We start from the raw sequence: 18,964 nt of genomic DNA on the forward strand, positions 1-18,964 counted from the left end.
TCTGTTGGTATATGGCACAGAAGCAATGATACCCGCGGAGGTTGAAATTCTATCCCTTCGGATTTGCTGAAGCTTAAATTGATGATGATGAATGGGTCAAAACCCATCTAGAGCCATTGAGTTTGATTGATGAGAAAATATTGGTAGCAGTGTGTAATGCCCAGTTGTATCAAAAGAGAATGGCAATAGCATACACAAGAAGGTGCATCCGCGGAAATTTGAAGTGGGTCAGCAAGTATTGAAACACATCCTTCCACATCAGGCTGAAGCGAAAGGCAAGTTCGCCCCAAATTGGCAATGGACGTTCATCGTAACGAGAGTGTTGCCCAATGGTGCTTTGTATTTAACATATGTAAAAAGCAAATGTGTAGATATGGCTATCAATTCTGATGCAGTCAAAAGATATTATGTATGATTTCTTTGGTTTGTCTAAATTGTTGTTTGTACTTGGCATATTTTGAAGATTGGAATGACGAAGGTATTATATTCTGCTATCTAAACACTTTATCCTTTGTTACCCCTTTGAGCCTTAATTATTTCCTTTCATACCCCTCTTTTGGAATCAGTAGCAAAATTCAGAAACACGAACGCAAAAGGTAAATACAGAAGGAAAAGAGGAAAACATAAGAGAAAAAGAGAAAAAAGAAGAAGAAAAAAAAAAGAAGAAGAAAAAAGAGAAAAGGAGAAAGAGAGAAAGAAAAGGAAAAGAGGAAAGTAACGACAACAAAGCAATTCCTATGTCATGAACTATATTTGACCTGATTCCTTTTAAGGATATGTAGGAAGCCTCATGGTTCGGTCCCACCAAAATAAAAATTCAAAAGTCCCCAAGCAAAGAAACTGGGCCGAAGTTGTGGTTGTTAGAGATCTGATTCCAAAAGTTATAATTTTGAACGCACTCAAGCTATTTTGAGCCTTTGTGACACCCTTTCTTTCTAACCCTATCCAAAATCCCACATTACGGTCCAAAGAAAGACCTTCCAATCAGTCTTCAAGATATTCCAAGTTTAGCAAGTAGGGGTGTGATTCATATCAGGGGCAACACTCCAGTCTAAGCAGGAAAAGTGAAAATGAGAGAGTCTTATTGGTGAAAACCCTCATGGGCACCGTAAGGCGATGGAAAGGTGAGGGATATTAAAAAATGAGAGAGTCTTATTAGTGAAAAACCTCACGGGCACTGTAAGGCGACAATGAGTTGAGAGATGGACAAATAAGAGAGGTTTGTTGGTGAAAACCCTTCAGGGCACCGCGAGCCAAACAAGGTGAGTGATTTGGCGAAGAAATTGGGTTATGAAGATCCTAGGGCACAAAGTATGACAACTAAAAGGTGATTTGTTGAATGTGCCGGGCCGATTAATCCGAAATACATGTCATGATCATTGGTTCCAGTTGTTCCACTCAAATAAATCCCTTTTCCTTTTCTCCCTCAAACAGTCATCAAATCTCGGATTTTCTTCTTTATTCCTAACTCTCGAAGTCATTGCATTTCATTTCTTTTGGGTTTATTTCTCTAAGGTTTTTCCAATGTCAATCTTATTTAAGCAAGTAAGAAAGGATTTCAAAGCTTACTACCAACTTCAAAATTGCACAAAGCCAAGTGCGGCCAAAACATACCAGAGATAGCATGATGCAAAGTGAAAATAAGAGGTCAATGAAGCCCCATTGGGTGAATGGTTTGGGAAGCCTGTGGGAAATACAGAGTTTCAAGTAGAAAGGTCAGAAATGTAAAACAACGGGTTGAGTGTAGAACATTCGGGTCATTCAGGGTCCTATGGTTGAAATTCAGTTAGAAAGGCAAACAATTCTTGGTCAGTTCAAGACGGGGAGCCAAAGCAAAGCACGGCAGCGAAAAGGCCACCTTCAGCAAGAATGCCGCAAACTAACTACCATATTTTTAAATTGACAAGATTTTTCTTTGATTGAAACAGGGGTAGAGAATTGCGTTTATTTCGGAGAAGCCCTCAATAAGAAAAGCATGTATTGGACAGGTTCGACCGTAAATTCTCAGGACCCGCCTGGATAATGGGGTTTAATTTAAAGTTCTCATGACCCTCCTGGACAATAGGACTTAGTTAAAATTCAAAACATTCATAAGTAACAAGATCTAGCATAGGCTCTACCTTGAGGATTGGGTTTGAAGTTTTCATGTTTAGGATGAGATTTAAAATTTTCAAGAACCTCTTGAATAATGGGACTTAATTTTAGGACCTCCATTAGATGATGAGATTTAGCATAAATTTCACCTTTAGGAAGTTGAATTTAGCTCTGAAGTTTTCACCCTTGAGTTGAGATTTGATTCTAATTTTCAGGACCCTCCTGAATAATGGGGCATAGTTTTAAGACCTTCATAGATAACGAGATTTAGCATAAATCCTACCTTTAGGAAATATAATTTATCTTTAAAGTTTTCATTCTTAAGATGATGTTTGATTTTAATTTTCAGGACCCTCCTAGATAATGAGATCTATCTTTCGAATTCTTAGAGATATTGGGTAACATGATTCAATTAACACTCACAGATGTTCCCAATACCAAACTGGGATAGAAAAATTTCTTTTGCTTCATCTATTTTGTTGAAATCAGGTGTCCGCTTGAAGAACGAGGGAAGACAACACGAGTTTCAAAGATACAAAGAAGTTCAAGTTTGGCAATCAAGCGCCTACCTGGAGAGCAAGGGAATACAGCTAGAGTTTTTGCAATCAGGCACATTCCTGGAGAAAAAGGGAAAGCAGGTCAAGTGTTGTAATCAGGAGCCCACTTGGAGAACAAAGGGAAAGCAATTCAAGTGTTGGTAATCAGGATATCACCTGGAGAACAAAGGAAAGCAGTTGAAGTTTCGAGGAAAAACATTGTGAATGTGGGTAATCAGGAACCCTCCTGGAGAACAAAGGGAAAGCAAGTCAAGTATTGGTAATCAGGAACCCACCTGGAGAACAAAGGGAAGAAATTCAAGTTTTGAGGAAAAACATTACAAATGTTGGTAATCAGGCACCCTCCTAGATAACAAAGGGAAAGCAGGTCAAATGTTGGTAATCAGGAGCCCACCTGGAGAACAAAGGGAAGCGGTTCAAGTTTCGAGGAAAAACTGTGTAAACGTTGGTAATCAGGAGCCCACCTAGAGAACAATGGGAAAGAAGAAATGTTTAAAAGAAGACGGTGCAAGTTCGAAAATCAGGCACCCACCTGGAAAACAAAAGGAAAACAAGCCAAGTTTCGGAGGAAAGGAAGATAATCCAAAGGTTGGGAATCAGGCGCTTACCTGGAGAACAAAGGGAAAGAATCAATGTTCAAAGGAAGACTATTCAAATTCAGCAATCAGGCGCCCATCTGGAGAACAAAATGAAAACACCTAAGAATACAATTCAAGTCAGCAATAAAGGAATTTCACCTGAAGAGTAAAAGTCGACAGAGCAGCAGAAACTGCAAGATCAAGTTGGAAGACATTATGATAGGATTTTTTTGTAGTTCATAGATCATAGTTTAGTCTAGTTTTTTTTATTATTTTGTCATGGTGTAATAAGGAGTTCAGCAAGCAGTAGCAGCAATAGAAATAGTGAAATCATCAGCTTCCTGGTAGTCCCAACTACCGAAACGTCCCGAACAACACTGACCTAATTCCTTTATAGCCAAGGATATGAAGGGAACTTCGGAAGCAAGGTGCGGTCAAATCTTTCAAAAAATGCTTCCCACAGAGTATCCAAACGGGCAAAAATCGCTCGTATCCACTCACTTTATCTTTACACGAAAAACTCTTCGTGTTTTCGAACAAAGAGGGGCAGTTGTAAGCACGTGATTTTTTCCCTATGTGAATTACTCCCATAAAATACAAGAAAAATAATTTTTTTCCATTTTATACAATTTTATAGGATTTTGTGGAAATTTGTGCTAATTATTTGCATTTTTCTGTGCATGTGTATTTTTATTAAAAAATCATGAAAAGCCAAAAAATACCATGCATTTCATTTAGGTCATTTTTTATATTTTTAAGGTTAATTAGTAAATTATTTGCTTTATTGAAATTGAAAATCAAAAACTGGTTTGTCTTTTGCATTTTTAGCCTTTTATTTCTAAATTAATATTTTTCCACTTTAATTTAGGAGTAATTAATTCTTGTAAATACTATATTAGATAATTAGCTTAATTTTGTAAATTATTTTTATTTATGAGTTTAATTTTTGTTTTTAATCAATTGAAGAAGAAAAGGAAAAACAATTGAAAATTGAAAAAAAGAAAGAAAAGAGAATTAGAAATTAGGCTGTTAGGGCCAATTCAATAAAGCCCAATCGAATTTCCCCCTTAACCCGTCAATTCCAGACCCAAACCCGAATCCCACCCGGTCCAAACCCTTCAGGCATCAAGACAACTCAAACGACATAGTATAGAGTCAAAACTTCATCGTTTTGAGTTCGAAGGTTTAAAACAAATCCTGGCCCTTCATATCAGTTCATCCAACGGCCCTAAATACTTCCCCATTTTTGCTTAAAATTGTCCAAACACTCTCAGAATAACCTAGGACCTTGTTAGTTTACCTTTCATCTCCCTCAAACCTAAACCCTAGAAGACTCGTCGCCCTGAAATTCCTAAGCCTCCATCGGCCGACGGCGTGGCCCAAATGACCCCAAATCCCTACCGCACAAGTACCCCTCACCCTTGATTCCTAATCCTCTACCACATCTCCCAAAATCTCCACCAAATCCGGCCAGCTTTAGATCTAAAAAAAAAGAGAAATCTCCTAATTCTTTAAGTTTCAAGAGAGATTGAGCCTGAAACTTGTATTGATCGTTTATTCTCGACGAGAACATGCGATTAATAACAATTCAGTTTAAATCAGAGAGTGACGGAGGTCCGACAAGCCAACTATCCGTCTGCCTATTTTAGATATCTCCGTACATTTTTTTCGTCCTTTGTTTTATTCCCATCCTCGTCTCCTTCTGGATCTTTCTTTTTCTTTCTCATTTTTCTGTTTTAAAGATTTTTTATTGCATGTTAAGATTAAGTCATGTTAGTTTATAATATTTACCTTAATAATACGGTTAACATTGTTGTTAGTTCATTTGATTTCGTGCTTGATTTTGCTCAATTCTCCTTTTATTTTTGTTTCTTTAGAATTATGATTTCAGGAGTTTTATAACTCCGTTGGCCTATTTTCTCATGGGTTTTTGGTTTTGAATTAAAATTTGGGCTTCGTAGGTCAGAAGCCCAAAGAGGGGAAGGGTCAATTCTGATTGTCAAGCCCATGGGTTAGGTTTGGGATGTGGTTTAATTTGACCCATGTTTGATTTCCTGAAGTTAAATAATAGAAGATTAAAGGGTAGTTTAGGGAATTGGACTGGCGGGAATCTTCACTAACCGTTTGAAAATTTCCAAGAAGGTGGGATTGGGGTTGGTTTAACAAGCAGACTCTAATTTTGGGGTCCAAAATGAAAAAAAGAAAATTGGGAACGGGGTAAGGCAAAAATCAGTTCTACTGCCCTAGGTCTTTCTATATAAAGTTGCTGCCTTATTGTGAAAATAAGGATTAGAATACTAAAAAAATCAGAAACGGCTGAAAGAGCTACTCTGAAGAATATACTAAAATTCCTGCATTTTTTGGGTGGAAATTGGTTTTGATTTTTGCTCCTTAGTCTTGAGTGTTAGTTGGGATTCAAAAGATTCAAGGAACTTTTGTTCATCTGGGTTAAAAATAGTCTAAAGAGCTGAACATCGCTGTGTTTGGAGTTGCTGATTCATCTACTCAATTGTTACTGCTGAACCCCTCATTTTCTTTGGTTTCTTTTGATATCCAGGTGTGAATGTTTGAAGTATTCTACTGTAGGATTCACTAAAGGTATGCATTTATCATCAGTTAGTAGTAGCTTTAATCTTAAAAAAATACATGTGGCTTGAGTATTCGTTAAGTCTTAGTGTTCTAATGTTTTGCGGGTTAGATATAAAATTATCTGGTTTGGATGTAATCAATTAGTCTAATGTAGATTAAGGTTTGGGTTAATCAAAGTGTAATAAATGTTTGAAATGTAAAACTCCACCCTGTGGACCGGTCAGGCCAATTAAGTGGCCCAAGTAAGACCATTTGGCCCAAGCCAGGCTCCTGTTCCAGGCCCCTTTCTTTTTCGTTTTAGGGTCTCCCCCAAAGCCCAATTCCTTTGTCCCTTTTAAATAAATTTGGTCGTCTGACCCTAAGAGCCCAAGGTGTTTATACGCTGGGCCACTTATTTGAAACGATGCATGGCCCATCTGTGCTCACAATTGATGACTCATTAATTTCAGACCATTTGCAAATGCAAGTGTCTTTGGTCCTAGTTAAAATGACTCCTTTATTTAGATTGAGGTGCGCCATATTAGCCAAACATACAATTTATGTCCCTCAAACATTAGATCAAGACATCACTTGAGGAATTAGATTTGAGGCGTGCCATGAGCAAATTAAATCTTCTATTGCCCTCACGAATGTTATAACTTAGATATTAAAATAAATATCGTAGTTTACTTTAGACCCATTAGTTATATAATTATCTTGGCTATTAAAGTCTGGGGGTACATTTCATGTGGCCCGTTTTAATTTCCAACGGGGTTAAATGGAACGTGTCGTGAACCACGGGTGCATTTCATGTAGCGTGGCTTGCGATGTGTTTTAAATAACCTTTCAATAATTCCTTAAATCAAAAGCAGTTTTAAATTATTAAAAATGCACGTAAGTTTAAAATGTATAAAAAATCAAATAAACATGCCAATAATAATAGTTGAGCGACCGTGCTAAAACCACGAAACCCGAAAATGCCTAACAACTTCTCTCGAGTTAACAGAATTCCTTACCCGAATTTCTGTGTTCGCGGACTGTAAAACAGAGTCTATCTTTCCTTGATTCGGAATTTTAAAACAGTGACTTGGGACACCATAAATTATCCCAAGTGGCGACTCTGAATTTTAAATAAAATAATCTCGTTTCGATTGTCACTTAAATTGGAAAAAAATCCCTTATATACCCTTGCGGGGGTAGAAAAAGGAGGTGTGACAACCCCAATGAGCGTACTTGATGATATTGAGGGATGGATCTTTCCTGGACATGGATCTTGTCAGAAGTATTTATACCCAGAGATGGATCTTCTCCATAGGCTGGAATGGCCTTTCTCGGTACTGGTTGACTGCGGTCAGTGATGTGTATATATTGCGGGATGGATCTTTCCTGGGCCGAATGACCATATATAGTACCGAGTGGTTTAGCACTTGTGAGAAGAGGTACACGGAATATTAATCATTTCTATCTGTGCATTGGTACATAGAGATTTCCTGAGCTTTATACTTCGTATTGTTCATACTGTATTTATTTACTGTTGAGTTTTTACTTGAACTGCAAGCATGTCTACTTTTCTATACAGTTTAATCGTATTACCTGTTGAGGTTTGGTTCGCCACTACCTGTCAATCCATAGTTCGGACTTGTTACTTACTGAGTTAGTGTACTCACATTACCCCCTGCACCTTGTGTGCAGATCCAAGTACCTCAGGACACGGTAGTGGCTGTCGACTATTCTAGTCGCGAGCTTCACGGAGATAGCGAGGTAGTTGACTGGCGACCGCAGTTCCGCTTTCTCCTTCTTTATCTTCCTATTAGTACTTTTTTGTTATTTCTAGAATGTTTTGGTCTTGTCTTATTTCAAAACTATTGTAGCGTTGCTCATGACTTATTGACACCCGAGGTCGGGCTTGTATTTTTCTGCTTTGTTGGTTTAAACTTTATATTTTTATCTGATTTCAGTTGAAAAATGGTTTACTTAAGTTTTTAAATGAAATGTGGATTTAATTGGAAAAGTATCGGCTGACCTAGTTTCATGATAGGCACCATCATGACCAGGTCGGTTGGAGTTGTGACATTCAGTTGGGTAGTGTTACTCACGCATTACATATGTATTGCTACGTCATTTTCTTCTAAAATGTGTTTTTTTTGCTTTATTTTTCACTTTTTCTCCCAAAATCTTCTATTCGTCATATATTTACCATTTTGAACCACCAAACAATCATCAAATTAAAACCATCTATTGAATCATCACAAAAAGCCAACAAATTCAAACCACTAATAAGCTACCTACTTCTAACTTGGAAATCATACAAAGCTTGTTCCCAAATAGTGAAGAATAAATCACGTGACCACTAGTGTTATTTTTCCTTTGCTTTTTTATGTAAATAATAAAAAATTTAAAACTCTAGAAATACTATTGTCCTTGTTTACGAATAAAAGTTTCAAAGCGAAAAATTGATCAAAAGTACTGTGAATATTTTGACAAGAATGCTAGACTCAGTTAAAAAAATGGATTTGTTATTGAAGTAAATTTCTAGAGAAAGCATAAAGGATGACCTATTGTTTCTTTAGCTCAACTAAACAATTTTTATGATCTAGATTTTATTTTTTCTAGCTCAAACAAACAATTTTAGAGAGAAAAAAGAGTTGAGTTTTTGGTTAGTGGATATAAATGATGGGTCTTTGAAAGAATGGAGAAAGAATTATAGATGGAGTGAAAGAAAAGTGGAGTAATGGAGCTTGGCCGGTCAAAAATGGAGTTTTCCAGCCAATATTACTGATTTTCTGGTCAAGAGTGTTATTCTACTTGCTTCTCACGCGTTTGATGAAGAGTGTAATCACTTTTTATGCCATGTCAAATAAAAGGGTGAAATAATTTCACTTCAAAATATTTTAGGGGGTTTATAAAATTTTCGTAAAGTTTATTGGTAAACTGAGACTAGTTGAGGGGGGTATGTGTATTCTCTCTTATTCTTTACAAGGTGTTGAGTTTAATAAGAAGATTTAAATTGGTATTCTTTCAACAATATGTGTAAGACATGAAATAAGACTAAAACAAGAAAGATAATAAATAATTTCAGAGGAAACAAGAGGGAGAAATTTTTCAAGAAGAATCCATATAGAGAACTGAAGAAAAAAAATTTAAAAAATGAAGAAGAAGGTGAAAAAATAAGGAAGAATGGGAAAAACAAGGAAGAAAAATGTATATTACTGAAATAAGGATAATATTTATTAAAAAAATTGAAAGAGGGTTAGGCTAATTAACCATTATTTTCTGTTAGGTGAGCCATTTTGATGGGTTTTTTCAGCTACCACGCGCTCCTAAGCGAGTATTTACACATATTATACCAGGTCGGCAATTAGGGGGTTTTAACACAAGCGGCAATATAGTTCAGGAGGATTTGGGGACACCAAATAATTTAAGTAAGAAACTGACCAAAATATAATAGTTTAAGGAGATTTTAGGGTGTTAACTCTTAACAAAAGAGAAATGCTTCAAAAGCATTGTAGTATGAGGGAATAAATGTTGTCAAACTGTCTCGACCCGGATTTTTCACAGTCGGAATCGTGGTAGTGTCTACACTTGAAAGCTTGGAAAACCAACGTTAGAAGTTTGCAATATAAAAATCTTATAGATGACTGATTAGCCACTACATCTCAACACATGATAATTAATGTAAGAAATGAAACTTGAATAATAATACTGCGCATGTGAAATCTATATGTCTAGCTACCTAGGGACTGGAGTCACAATTCAAAAACCACTAAGATTAACTACAAGTATTTGGATAACATGAAGAAGTACAACTGTTTGTGAACTAGATGAAACACTAAATAAGTATATGTAGGAGGGGACTCCAGGAATCTGCAGACGCCGGCAGATCTACCCCGGGTCTTCTACGCAATAGCCAGCTACGAACTCAGAGTCAGCTCGGACCGATACCTGGATCTACACAGAAAGTGTAGAGTATTGCATCAATACAACCGACCCCATATATTGGTAAGTGTTGAGCCTAACCTCGGTGAAGTAGTGACGAGGCTAGGACACAACAACAATATAAACTTGTGCAGTTAAATCATATACAAGAACAATAATAACATAAATTAAACAAGTAAAGATGGGAAAGGGAAACATGCTAAGGGGAATATCAAATTCTGACAGTAATAAAGTAAAGAAACAAGGTAAATATTAAACTTTGAACCAATAGAAATGGTAACACAGTAACACGTGCACGACATTACCCTTCGTAATTTCACTCTCGCCCTCACCATAAAAATCAACAGAAACGGCACGGCATCACCCTTCGTGCATTAACTCTCTCATAATCATGGCACGACATCACCCTTCGTGCATTAACACTCACAGAAATATGGCACAGCATCATCCTTCGTGCATTAACACTCACTGAATATGGCACGACATCACCTTTCGTGCATTAACACTCTCTCACAATATCGTGCACGACATCACCCTTCGTGCTTTACACTCTTCCTCACCCAAACAATAGAAATAATAACACCCCAGTAAGAAAATTAGCTATAACCAATCTCGTTTCAATAGTTAAATTCACAATGCAAGTCCCAACTTGAGTCAATACTCAACAATTACCCAATAACAAGAAAATACAGCTAAACTTGTTCAACATGATGAGTAACCAGCTTAAGCATGAATAATATGTGATAAGAGACACTATGGTTACAAGTATAAGACTAATTTGCATACTATGACCCAACCACAATGTATAGATACTCGTCACCACACTTATACATCGTACTCAACAACTAAGCACGTAGAAATTAAGACAACAACATATATTTCCTCAATCTAAGGTTAGACCAAACACTTACCTCGATTCAACGGCCAAAAATCAGGCATCAATTACCACTTTACCTTTCGGTTATACTTTCAATCAGCTTGTATCTAGTCATACTTAACTTAATAACGTCAATAAATTCTAAAGAACACAATTCTCATGCTTAATTATAGATTTCTTAATATTTTTCCCAAAATGTCAAAAACCGATGACGAGCCCGCTTGGTCAAAACTCGAAGTTCAGACCAAAATCCGATTACCCATTCACCCATGAGCCCAAATATGCAATTGATTTTGAAATCTAACCTCAATTTGAGGTCTAAATCCCCAAAATTCAAAATTCCTAAATTCTACCCAACAACACCCAATTTCCCGTGAAAACCCCTAGATTCTAGGATGAAATCTTGTAAAAAGATGAAATAGATTGGAAAATATAAGTTAAGAATCATTTACCTATGGTTTGGGGAAGAACTTGCTCTAGGAAAATCGCCTCTTGGAGTTTAGGTTTTGAAAATTTGAAGAATAAATGAGAAATCTCGTCCAAGACCCTTTTACTCAGTTGTAGATGTCGCATTTGCAGACTGAGCTTCGCAAAGGCGAAGGTGCCATCACAAATGCGAGGACCCTCGCACCTCTGCTGCCTTCGCAATTCGAAGAAAGGTGCGCAATTGCGAACCCAAATTCTCCGCAAAAGCGACCAAAAGATCGCATTTGTGATCACTACCTTCCCACCTTACTTCGCAAATGCAAAGGTTTCCTCGCAATTGCGAGGTCTGCGTGGCCCATCCTCTCTTCGCATTGCGATGGGGAGCTTGCAAATGCAGAACTTGCAGGGTTTGCAATTGCGATGTCTGATCTTGCAAATGCGAGATCAGAGGCCTGCAACATGTTCAGCTATACCAACAAGATTTTCTAAGTTTCAAAACACCCTGTGGCCTATCTGAAACTCACCTGAGCCCTTGGGGCTCCAAACCAAACACGCACACAAGTCTAAAAATATCATACGACTTGCTCGTGCGATGAAATCACCAAAATAGCATCTTAAACAACGAATTTAATACCAAAACTCATGAAATTCTCAAGATAGTTCAAAATTTCTATTTGCACAACCAAGTGTCAGAATTATATCAAATCTCTTCCGTTTTTCACCAAATTTCACATATACGACTTAAATACTATAACAAACATGTACCGGGCTCCGAAACTAAAATACGGGCCTGATACCAACGAGATTACACACTATTCCATTTCTAAAAATCCTTATATTTTCCAGCAAATACTTTTTTTCAAAAATTTATTGCTCGGGCTAGGGACCTCGGAATTCAATTTTGGGCATACGTCCAAGTCTCATATTTTACTACGGACTCTATGGGACTATCAAATCACGGGTCCTGATCCATTTGCCAAAAATATTGACCGAAATCAACTTTAATCAATTTTAAAGGCAAATTTTAATATTTTTCTTAAATTTCACACAAAGGATTTTCAAAAATGCACCCGGATTGCGCATGCAAATTGAGGAGAAGGAAAAATGAGATTTTCAAGACCTCAGAACCCAGATTCGGATTCTAAAATAAAAGATGACCCTTTGTGTTATCACAGAAACGTTTCATGATTTGGCAACGCTTAAATTGTGTGGTCTTTATATTTAAGAAGCACACTTTTAAGCGTTTTCTCAATTTCGTGGCCAAAAGCTTTTCACAAAGACCAACCTATGAAAAGCGTGCCCATACATGGTTTTGGCAACACTTTATGAAAGGCGTGCCCATACATGGTTTTGGCAACACTTTTTAATCGTTGTCTATATTAGTGCGGCCTTAGGCCTAAAATATTGTAGTGCGTGATTTTAATATAGTATATATATATATATATATATATATATATATATATATATATATATATATATTGACAATTAGAAATACATTCATACAATACATTATAATTTATTTTACATACCAAGACTAGTCAATATTGTTGAATATTCAACACATAAACATACTTATTTATAGATCTTCTACTACTTGAGAAGATGAGCCTCTATATCCTTGGTCACATCGAGGACAAAACCCAAGAGAGTGAGAGGTTCTGGTGTGTCTTCGGTTTTCTTTTCGTACACAAATGTCCATGTAGCCCAATCATTTTCAAAGGATGCAGTTATAGTGAAGGAATTATACAATTCCAAGGTATCTCCTCCTATCACTTTCCAAGTGAATGATTTGTTCTCATCATCAATGGCTTCAATCAGTTGCTTAGTAACCTTGACTTTTCCATCTATAATTATAAAAAAGAGTTACCAAAATACAAGAGATGTTAGTCGTAGCTCAAGTGTCTAATTTCTAATGATAAAACAACAAATAACAATCCAGTATAATCCCACTTAGTAGGGTTTGGGGAAGATAGTGTGTACGCAGACCTTACCTCTACCTTGGAGTTAGAGGTTGTTTCCAAATAGACCCCCGACATCCTTCCCTCCAAGAACTTCTCACCTAGCTCTTGGAGAGACTCGAACCCACAACCTCTTAGTTGGAAGTGGAGGTTTCTTATGATAAAAGATGGAGTGTAAAGTCTCTCAAAATAATACTCCTTTCGTATCACATATATTTTGTGAAGGTGTTGGATTAGATTCAAAGTTTAAGAAATATAGAGCAGCTTGATTTCTTTTCTAGTCTAAAAATGCCAATAGACATTTGTGTTTGTATAAAATCATGTTATTAAGGATAAATATGAAGTTGAAGTTAAAATATTTCTAGATATAGATCTTTTCGTGGATGACTGAAAACAAAAGTATATCACATAAAATGAGATAGAGAAAGAATATGTGTTTAGCTTATTTCTTTTAATTTTCCTCATTTTTCATTTTCATTTTCATTTCTCCGACCATTTTCATGGATCATACACTATTGTTTTATTTTCAATAATATTGTAACTATATTTTGTCTGAATCGAGAGTCTATCAAAAATAGTCTATACTGCGTATACATTATTCTTTCCAGACATTACTTATAGATTACATTGGGTTTGTTGTTATTGTTGCAGTATTTCATTTTCTTCAAAATTATGTGAAGCTCACAAAGGTTGGACTTTTTCTTTTTCGCATTTGTGTTATCATTAAAAATCCGAAAGAAAACTTGACATTATGTGAAAATATGAGATTAGTATTGATTAGAATTTATGTCGAAGCTAACAAAGTAAATCAGAAATAATAATAAAAGAAAAATAGACCAAATAATACACAAAATTGTAAAGTGATTCAAGCAATTGACATATATTCACAAGCTAACGTGAGCAATTTACCATATATATATATATATATATATATATATATATATATTAGGAAAAGAAAATAATATTATGATAAATATGATGTCCTTTCTTCGGGAACATGTAACACTCAAATATAGTGAGAATATTAGGATAAACAACTTACAATTAGTAGAAGAGAACAAAAAAAAATCTTAATTAATAGGTAGAAAATTGATGGAAGTGAATCGTAGAGAAAGAAAGAGGGAAAGTTTGTGTTGTCTTACCGTGGTTAAATTTCCAGCCAATTACTGAACCAGCCTTTAGACTTTCTCCTTTATGAATATTAAAATGGTGGATCTTATCAGGGCTTATGTTGCATATATGACGAGGTTTGGTTTGATAAAGGTCATGAAATAAGTGTCCTCTACATTTCACCTCTATTGAAGCAACCAACTTGCCTTTCAAACCCATATATTTTCTTCTATAGAATAGGAAGAAATTGTGAAAAAAGATAAGTGGTTAAAATATATTCAGAAGTAGTAGCCTTTATATAGATATTAATTAGCTCGTGAAAAGCTAGTAAAAAACATAGGATTCTGATATATCATGTTTTTATAGTGGAGATGAAAGATTATGTTATTTAATTTCTTCTAAAATTAGATAAAATACTAAATTGTACTGTGTCTTTTACAATGACATTTACCAACTGAACCAATTAACATGTTGAGATAAGTTTAATGACAGCTCATAAAGCTTCATCGAACAATCAAAATTGAGGCTTTACAAGTAACAGATTCCTAATAATTCATGTCTCATAAAATTATGTGTGATAATTTTACTGTTGTAAAAACAGTCACCTAGCTTTACCAACATAAATTATTGATACTCAAGTTAAAGCTAGAAACGGGCAACATACAAACCCAAAGAAATGCAAGTGGTGATTTATAAATAATATATAATATATTTGAGAAAGGAGCTTTTTTTTTTTGTGTGTGTGTTTAAATTGTACCTGCTAAATTATTTTTATATTTAGCAATAATTTTAGTCTTACGACAGCTACTATTACAACAACAAGAGTCTGTTTGGAAAGTCACCCTGTAATTAGAATTGAGTAGTAATTACACAGCCTAAGACGACCAGTTTGTTTGTCATAATATAATTACAAGTTTACTGTTTGGTTGCACACGTATAATTAAACAATTAGATTAAATTTTAAATTAAGTAATTATCAAAATTTAAAAATTAATATAATAAATATATGCCTAAAGTTTTATAAGTATAAATAATATTATATTTGGTATTTAAGATGTATATTTTTTTTGAATATAGATTAGTTAGTAATCATATATTTGTAACTAATATTGTAAAAATAATATATATATATATATATTTTTTTTTTTGAATTAATAATATTTAGTTTAGATACTTACAAAAACTAAAATTATACGTTTTGTAAGAACATCATGGAATTCATGTTTGATAAAATAAATTAATATTTATAAATATAGTGTCATAATATTATTCAAATGTTTGACAAAACTAATCTATCAATTCTAACTAAAAAAATGAACAACATGCAATATGAGCCAATACTACTAAAACAAGTAAATTGGAACCATGAACATAACACAATTTTAAAATTCAAAAAAAAAAATAAAATAGTTTAACATATGTTAAATTCCAACAACATAATAATAAGTCCCATTGCAACTTAAGATTAGGAAACATGGTAAGTTTATAACCACATAAAACAACGAAATTTCACTTTAATTGCATCACTCATTATATGCCAAGTTTATTAATGACGCATTATTTCTAATATTAAGAGGTGTAGTTTCAAAAAATAGAATAAGAAAATAATTAAAAAAATAAAATATAAGCAATTACATGAAATCACAAGAAGTAAAGATAGAGAAATAAAAGATAAATACTGTACAAAGAAAAATATATTTAAAATTTCAAAAGAATTAAAAAGTAAAAATAAATTAAAACATTAAAATAATAGAAATAAAAAGTTATAAAGAAAATAAAATAAAATAAAAACAAAAAGGAAAGAAACTAAAAAGCAACCTTGTAATTACACAGTGTAGTTACAACTAATTCTCACTTCCCCCTTGAGAATTGGAGAGTGTAATCACATCCCTCAAATTACCCCAAATTCCATATTGACCAAGTAATTACTTGATCAAATAAACATGTTAAACTGTGTAATTACACCTAATTACATCCAAATTCATTTCCAATGTAACTTATCAAACAGGCTCCAAAAGAATCCAATATAATCCCACGAGCAAGGTCTATACGAAAAAGTTATTATCACAATTTCTAGTAATAATCTTGCTTTAGAAAATGTCAAACAAACCTAAATGGGTGGTTTGGAAATTTTTAGACTGCCCCTCCCCCTCCCCCCCACACCAAATGACGGTTCAACAGAATTGGTAATCAGTTTCGTGAGTCGGAATCTAATTTGACAACATACGGTCACTTAGGGCAAATGCTCCCCAATTCCACCACCGAGAAAGGTCTCGGACCCCCACCGACACCACCGGAACCCCCACTGATCCACCCAAATGCCCATGCTCCGTAAATGTTCTGTCACCAAATCGGAGGCCCCATGATTACTGAAAACACGCATCTTGGTGATAATCCACTAAAGTATGCATCTGTTATTGGAGGTGCCGTCATCAATGGCAGTATTTTGAAGAAGAAGGTTCATTTCATGCACATGCCATATGAGATTGCATCAAGAAAGGCGGTGGTCTGTTTCACAAAAGAAGAACATGGAGATTTTGGCAGAGACATGTAAAAGCATAGCATGAGTATATCACAATGGTACCTAGTATGTATTAAGTCTAACCTCGATAGAATAGTGACGAGGTCAGGTCAAGGCCCTAGTGGAATACACTGATAATAGCTATATTGAACTAAGACAAATAATGCATCACAGAAGAAAACAACAAACACAAGTGAAGAAATAGTAAGTATCAACAAGAGTCATTATCGAGGTACCACCTCGTAGGCTCAAATCAGAAATCAATTCACAATCTTTTCTTATATCACCGTGGGAGCCTAGCATTTAGTTTTGAAAATTATTTTTCCGAAATAGCTTCCCAAATTTTAGCCTACCTTATCACACCGCGAGGTTTCTAGTAGTTTTCCTACTAGCCACACGTAGCAACCCACCTTATTTCACCGCATGAAAATAGCAATAGATTCATAAAATATAGTCCAATCCGGATTACAATCACTTAAACAATTTTCTTGAAAAACTCTCGAAAAATTGCCTCACACCAAGCTCTCTTGGTAAAAATTATCAAATATGAGATGAAACCTGCATTTTGAAACTTAAATTCTACTGCCCAGTCACCATGTATCGCGATCACAAGCAAAGACTTGCGATCACGTAACACAATTCTGCCCAACTCAAAAATTACACTTCGCGATCACATGAAAATCATCGCGAACACAATGTACAAGCTACCTCAACTATGTGACCGCATCCTAGGTCACGCGTGTGTGTAGCACAAACCTACCTCAGCCCCAGTATTGTCATTCTTTCTTCGCGAACGCGACTAATGACATGCGTTCTCGATTCACTGACTCTACAAACTTCGCGATCGTGTAATCCATATCGTGATTGCAAAGAAAAAATTTACCAGTATCCAACCAACTCTTCGCGACCGCGAACCTCTACTCGCAATCGCGTAGAAGAAAACCAGTAGCAGCAGATTCAGCAGTCTTCAAGGTTTCAAAATGGGCCGAACATGATCTGAATTACACCCGAGGCCCTCGGGACCTCAACCAAACATACCAACAAGTCCTAAAATATCATATGAACACGCTCAAAGCGTCAAATCATATCAAACAACACTAGAATCACGAATCGCGCATCGATTCAAGCCTAATGAACTTATGTATTTCCGAATTTCAAAACTAATGTCGATTCATACCAAAACAACTCAGATTGACTTCAATTTTTGCACACAAGTCATAAATGATATGACTGTCGTACTCTAACTTTTGGAATCGGAATGCGGCCCTGATATTAATAAAGTCAACTCCCACTCAAACTTTTCAACCTTCTAAACCTTCAAGTTTCCAACTTTTGCCAATTCACGCCGAAATGACCTACAGCCCTTCAAATTAACATCTGGGCATGCTCCTAACTCAAAAATCACCATTCGGAGCTATTGGAACCATCAAAACTCCATTCCAAAGTTGTCTACATAAAATTCAAACTACAGTCAACTCTATCAACTTAAGGCTCCAACTTAGGGACTATGTGTCCCATTTCACTCCGAAACTCACCCAAAACTAAAACCAAACACCCCCGACAAATCACATAACCATAATACAATATTGAGAAGGTAATAATAGTGGATCGAGGATAAAATACTCAAAACAACCATCTGTGTCATTACATAACAAGGAGCAAGATGCCTCGACTATGGAGGTGGATATTAGAGATGAAGAAAGATGGACCATTGTAGGAATAAACAATTGGAGGAAGAAGGGCAGAAATAGCAACAACCAACTTTTTCTTCCTTCAAATGAGCTAGTAGAAATTCAAAATCCTTCCTAAAAAAAATACATAAATGGTTATTTGAAAATTGTGTTACTATTCTAAAATCTCAAGGGAAAGAATAAAATTCGTCTACAGATATAAGAGAGCAACCCCAGGCACCTACGGAAGAAGTAATGAGCCTGATTGATCAAATGAAATGCACTTCTACTAGGAAGGTCAGAAGGCAAAGGAAGTCCCCTTTCTTTGAGAAAGTGGTTCCTCTTTATGAGAAAAAGAAGTAGGCTGGAAGTGGAAAATGCAAGAGTATAATCAATTCTAACGTTGAAGAAACATGAAATGTTGAAACATACCAGCTTGTGAGACAAGAGTGAATGGTTCAAAAAAAAACTCGCATATACAAGTTTCTTCCATGATAGTGAGGCCTCTAAAAGATACGGATGGGAACCAACGTATAGCTAATAACACAGAAGGTTACCGTTTAACTATTCTCACAGGTGAGTCCTCTAGAATGAGCTTAGGAGCAATGTGAGTTTAATGATGTAAATATGGAGAATGCCCCTATTAAGTCTGAATCAGAGCTTGATGAC

At 35.5% G+C, this 18,964-nt stretch overlaps 1 protein-coding gene across 1 annotated transcript; it reads right to left on the reverse strand.

The window, feature by feature from the left end:
* Positions 1-12,579: 12,579 nt before the first annotated feature.
* Positions 12,580-14,365, reverse strand: LOC104229332 (kirola-like). The gene is made up of 2 exons (XM_009781960.2): positions 14,137-14,365; positions 12,580-12,880 (listed from the first exon to the last, which is right to left on the reverse strand). The coding sequence occupies exons 1-2, from the start codon at positions 14,321-14,323 to the stop codon at positions 12,627-12,629; spliced, it is 441 nt and encodes a 146-aa protein (XP_009780262.1). The 5' UTR covers positions 14,324-14,365; the 3' UTR covers positions 12,580-12,626.
* Between the last annotated feature and the right edge of the window lie 4,599 nt (positions 14,366-18,964).

Source organism: Nicotiana sylvestris, chromosome 4 (assembly GCF_000393655.2).
Source record: "Nicotiana sylvestris chromosome 4, ASM39365v2, whole genome shotgun sequence".
Lineage (NCBI taxonomy): Eukaryota > Viridiplantae > Streptophyta > Magnoliopsida > Solanales > Solanaceae > Nicotiana > Nicotiana sylvestris.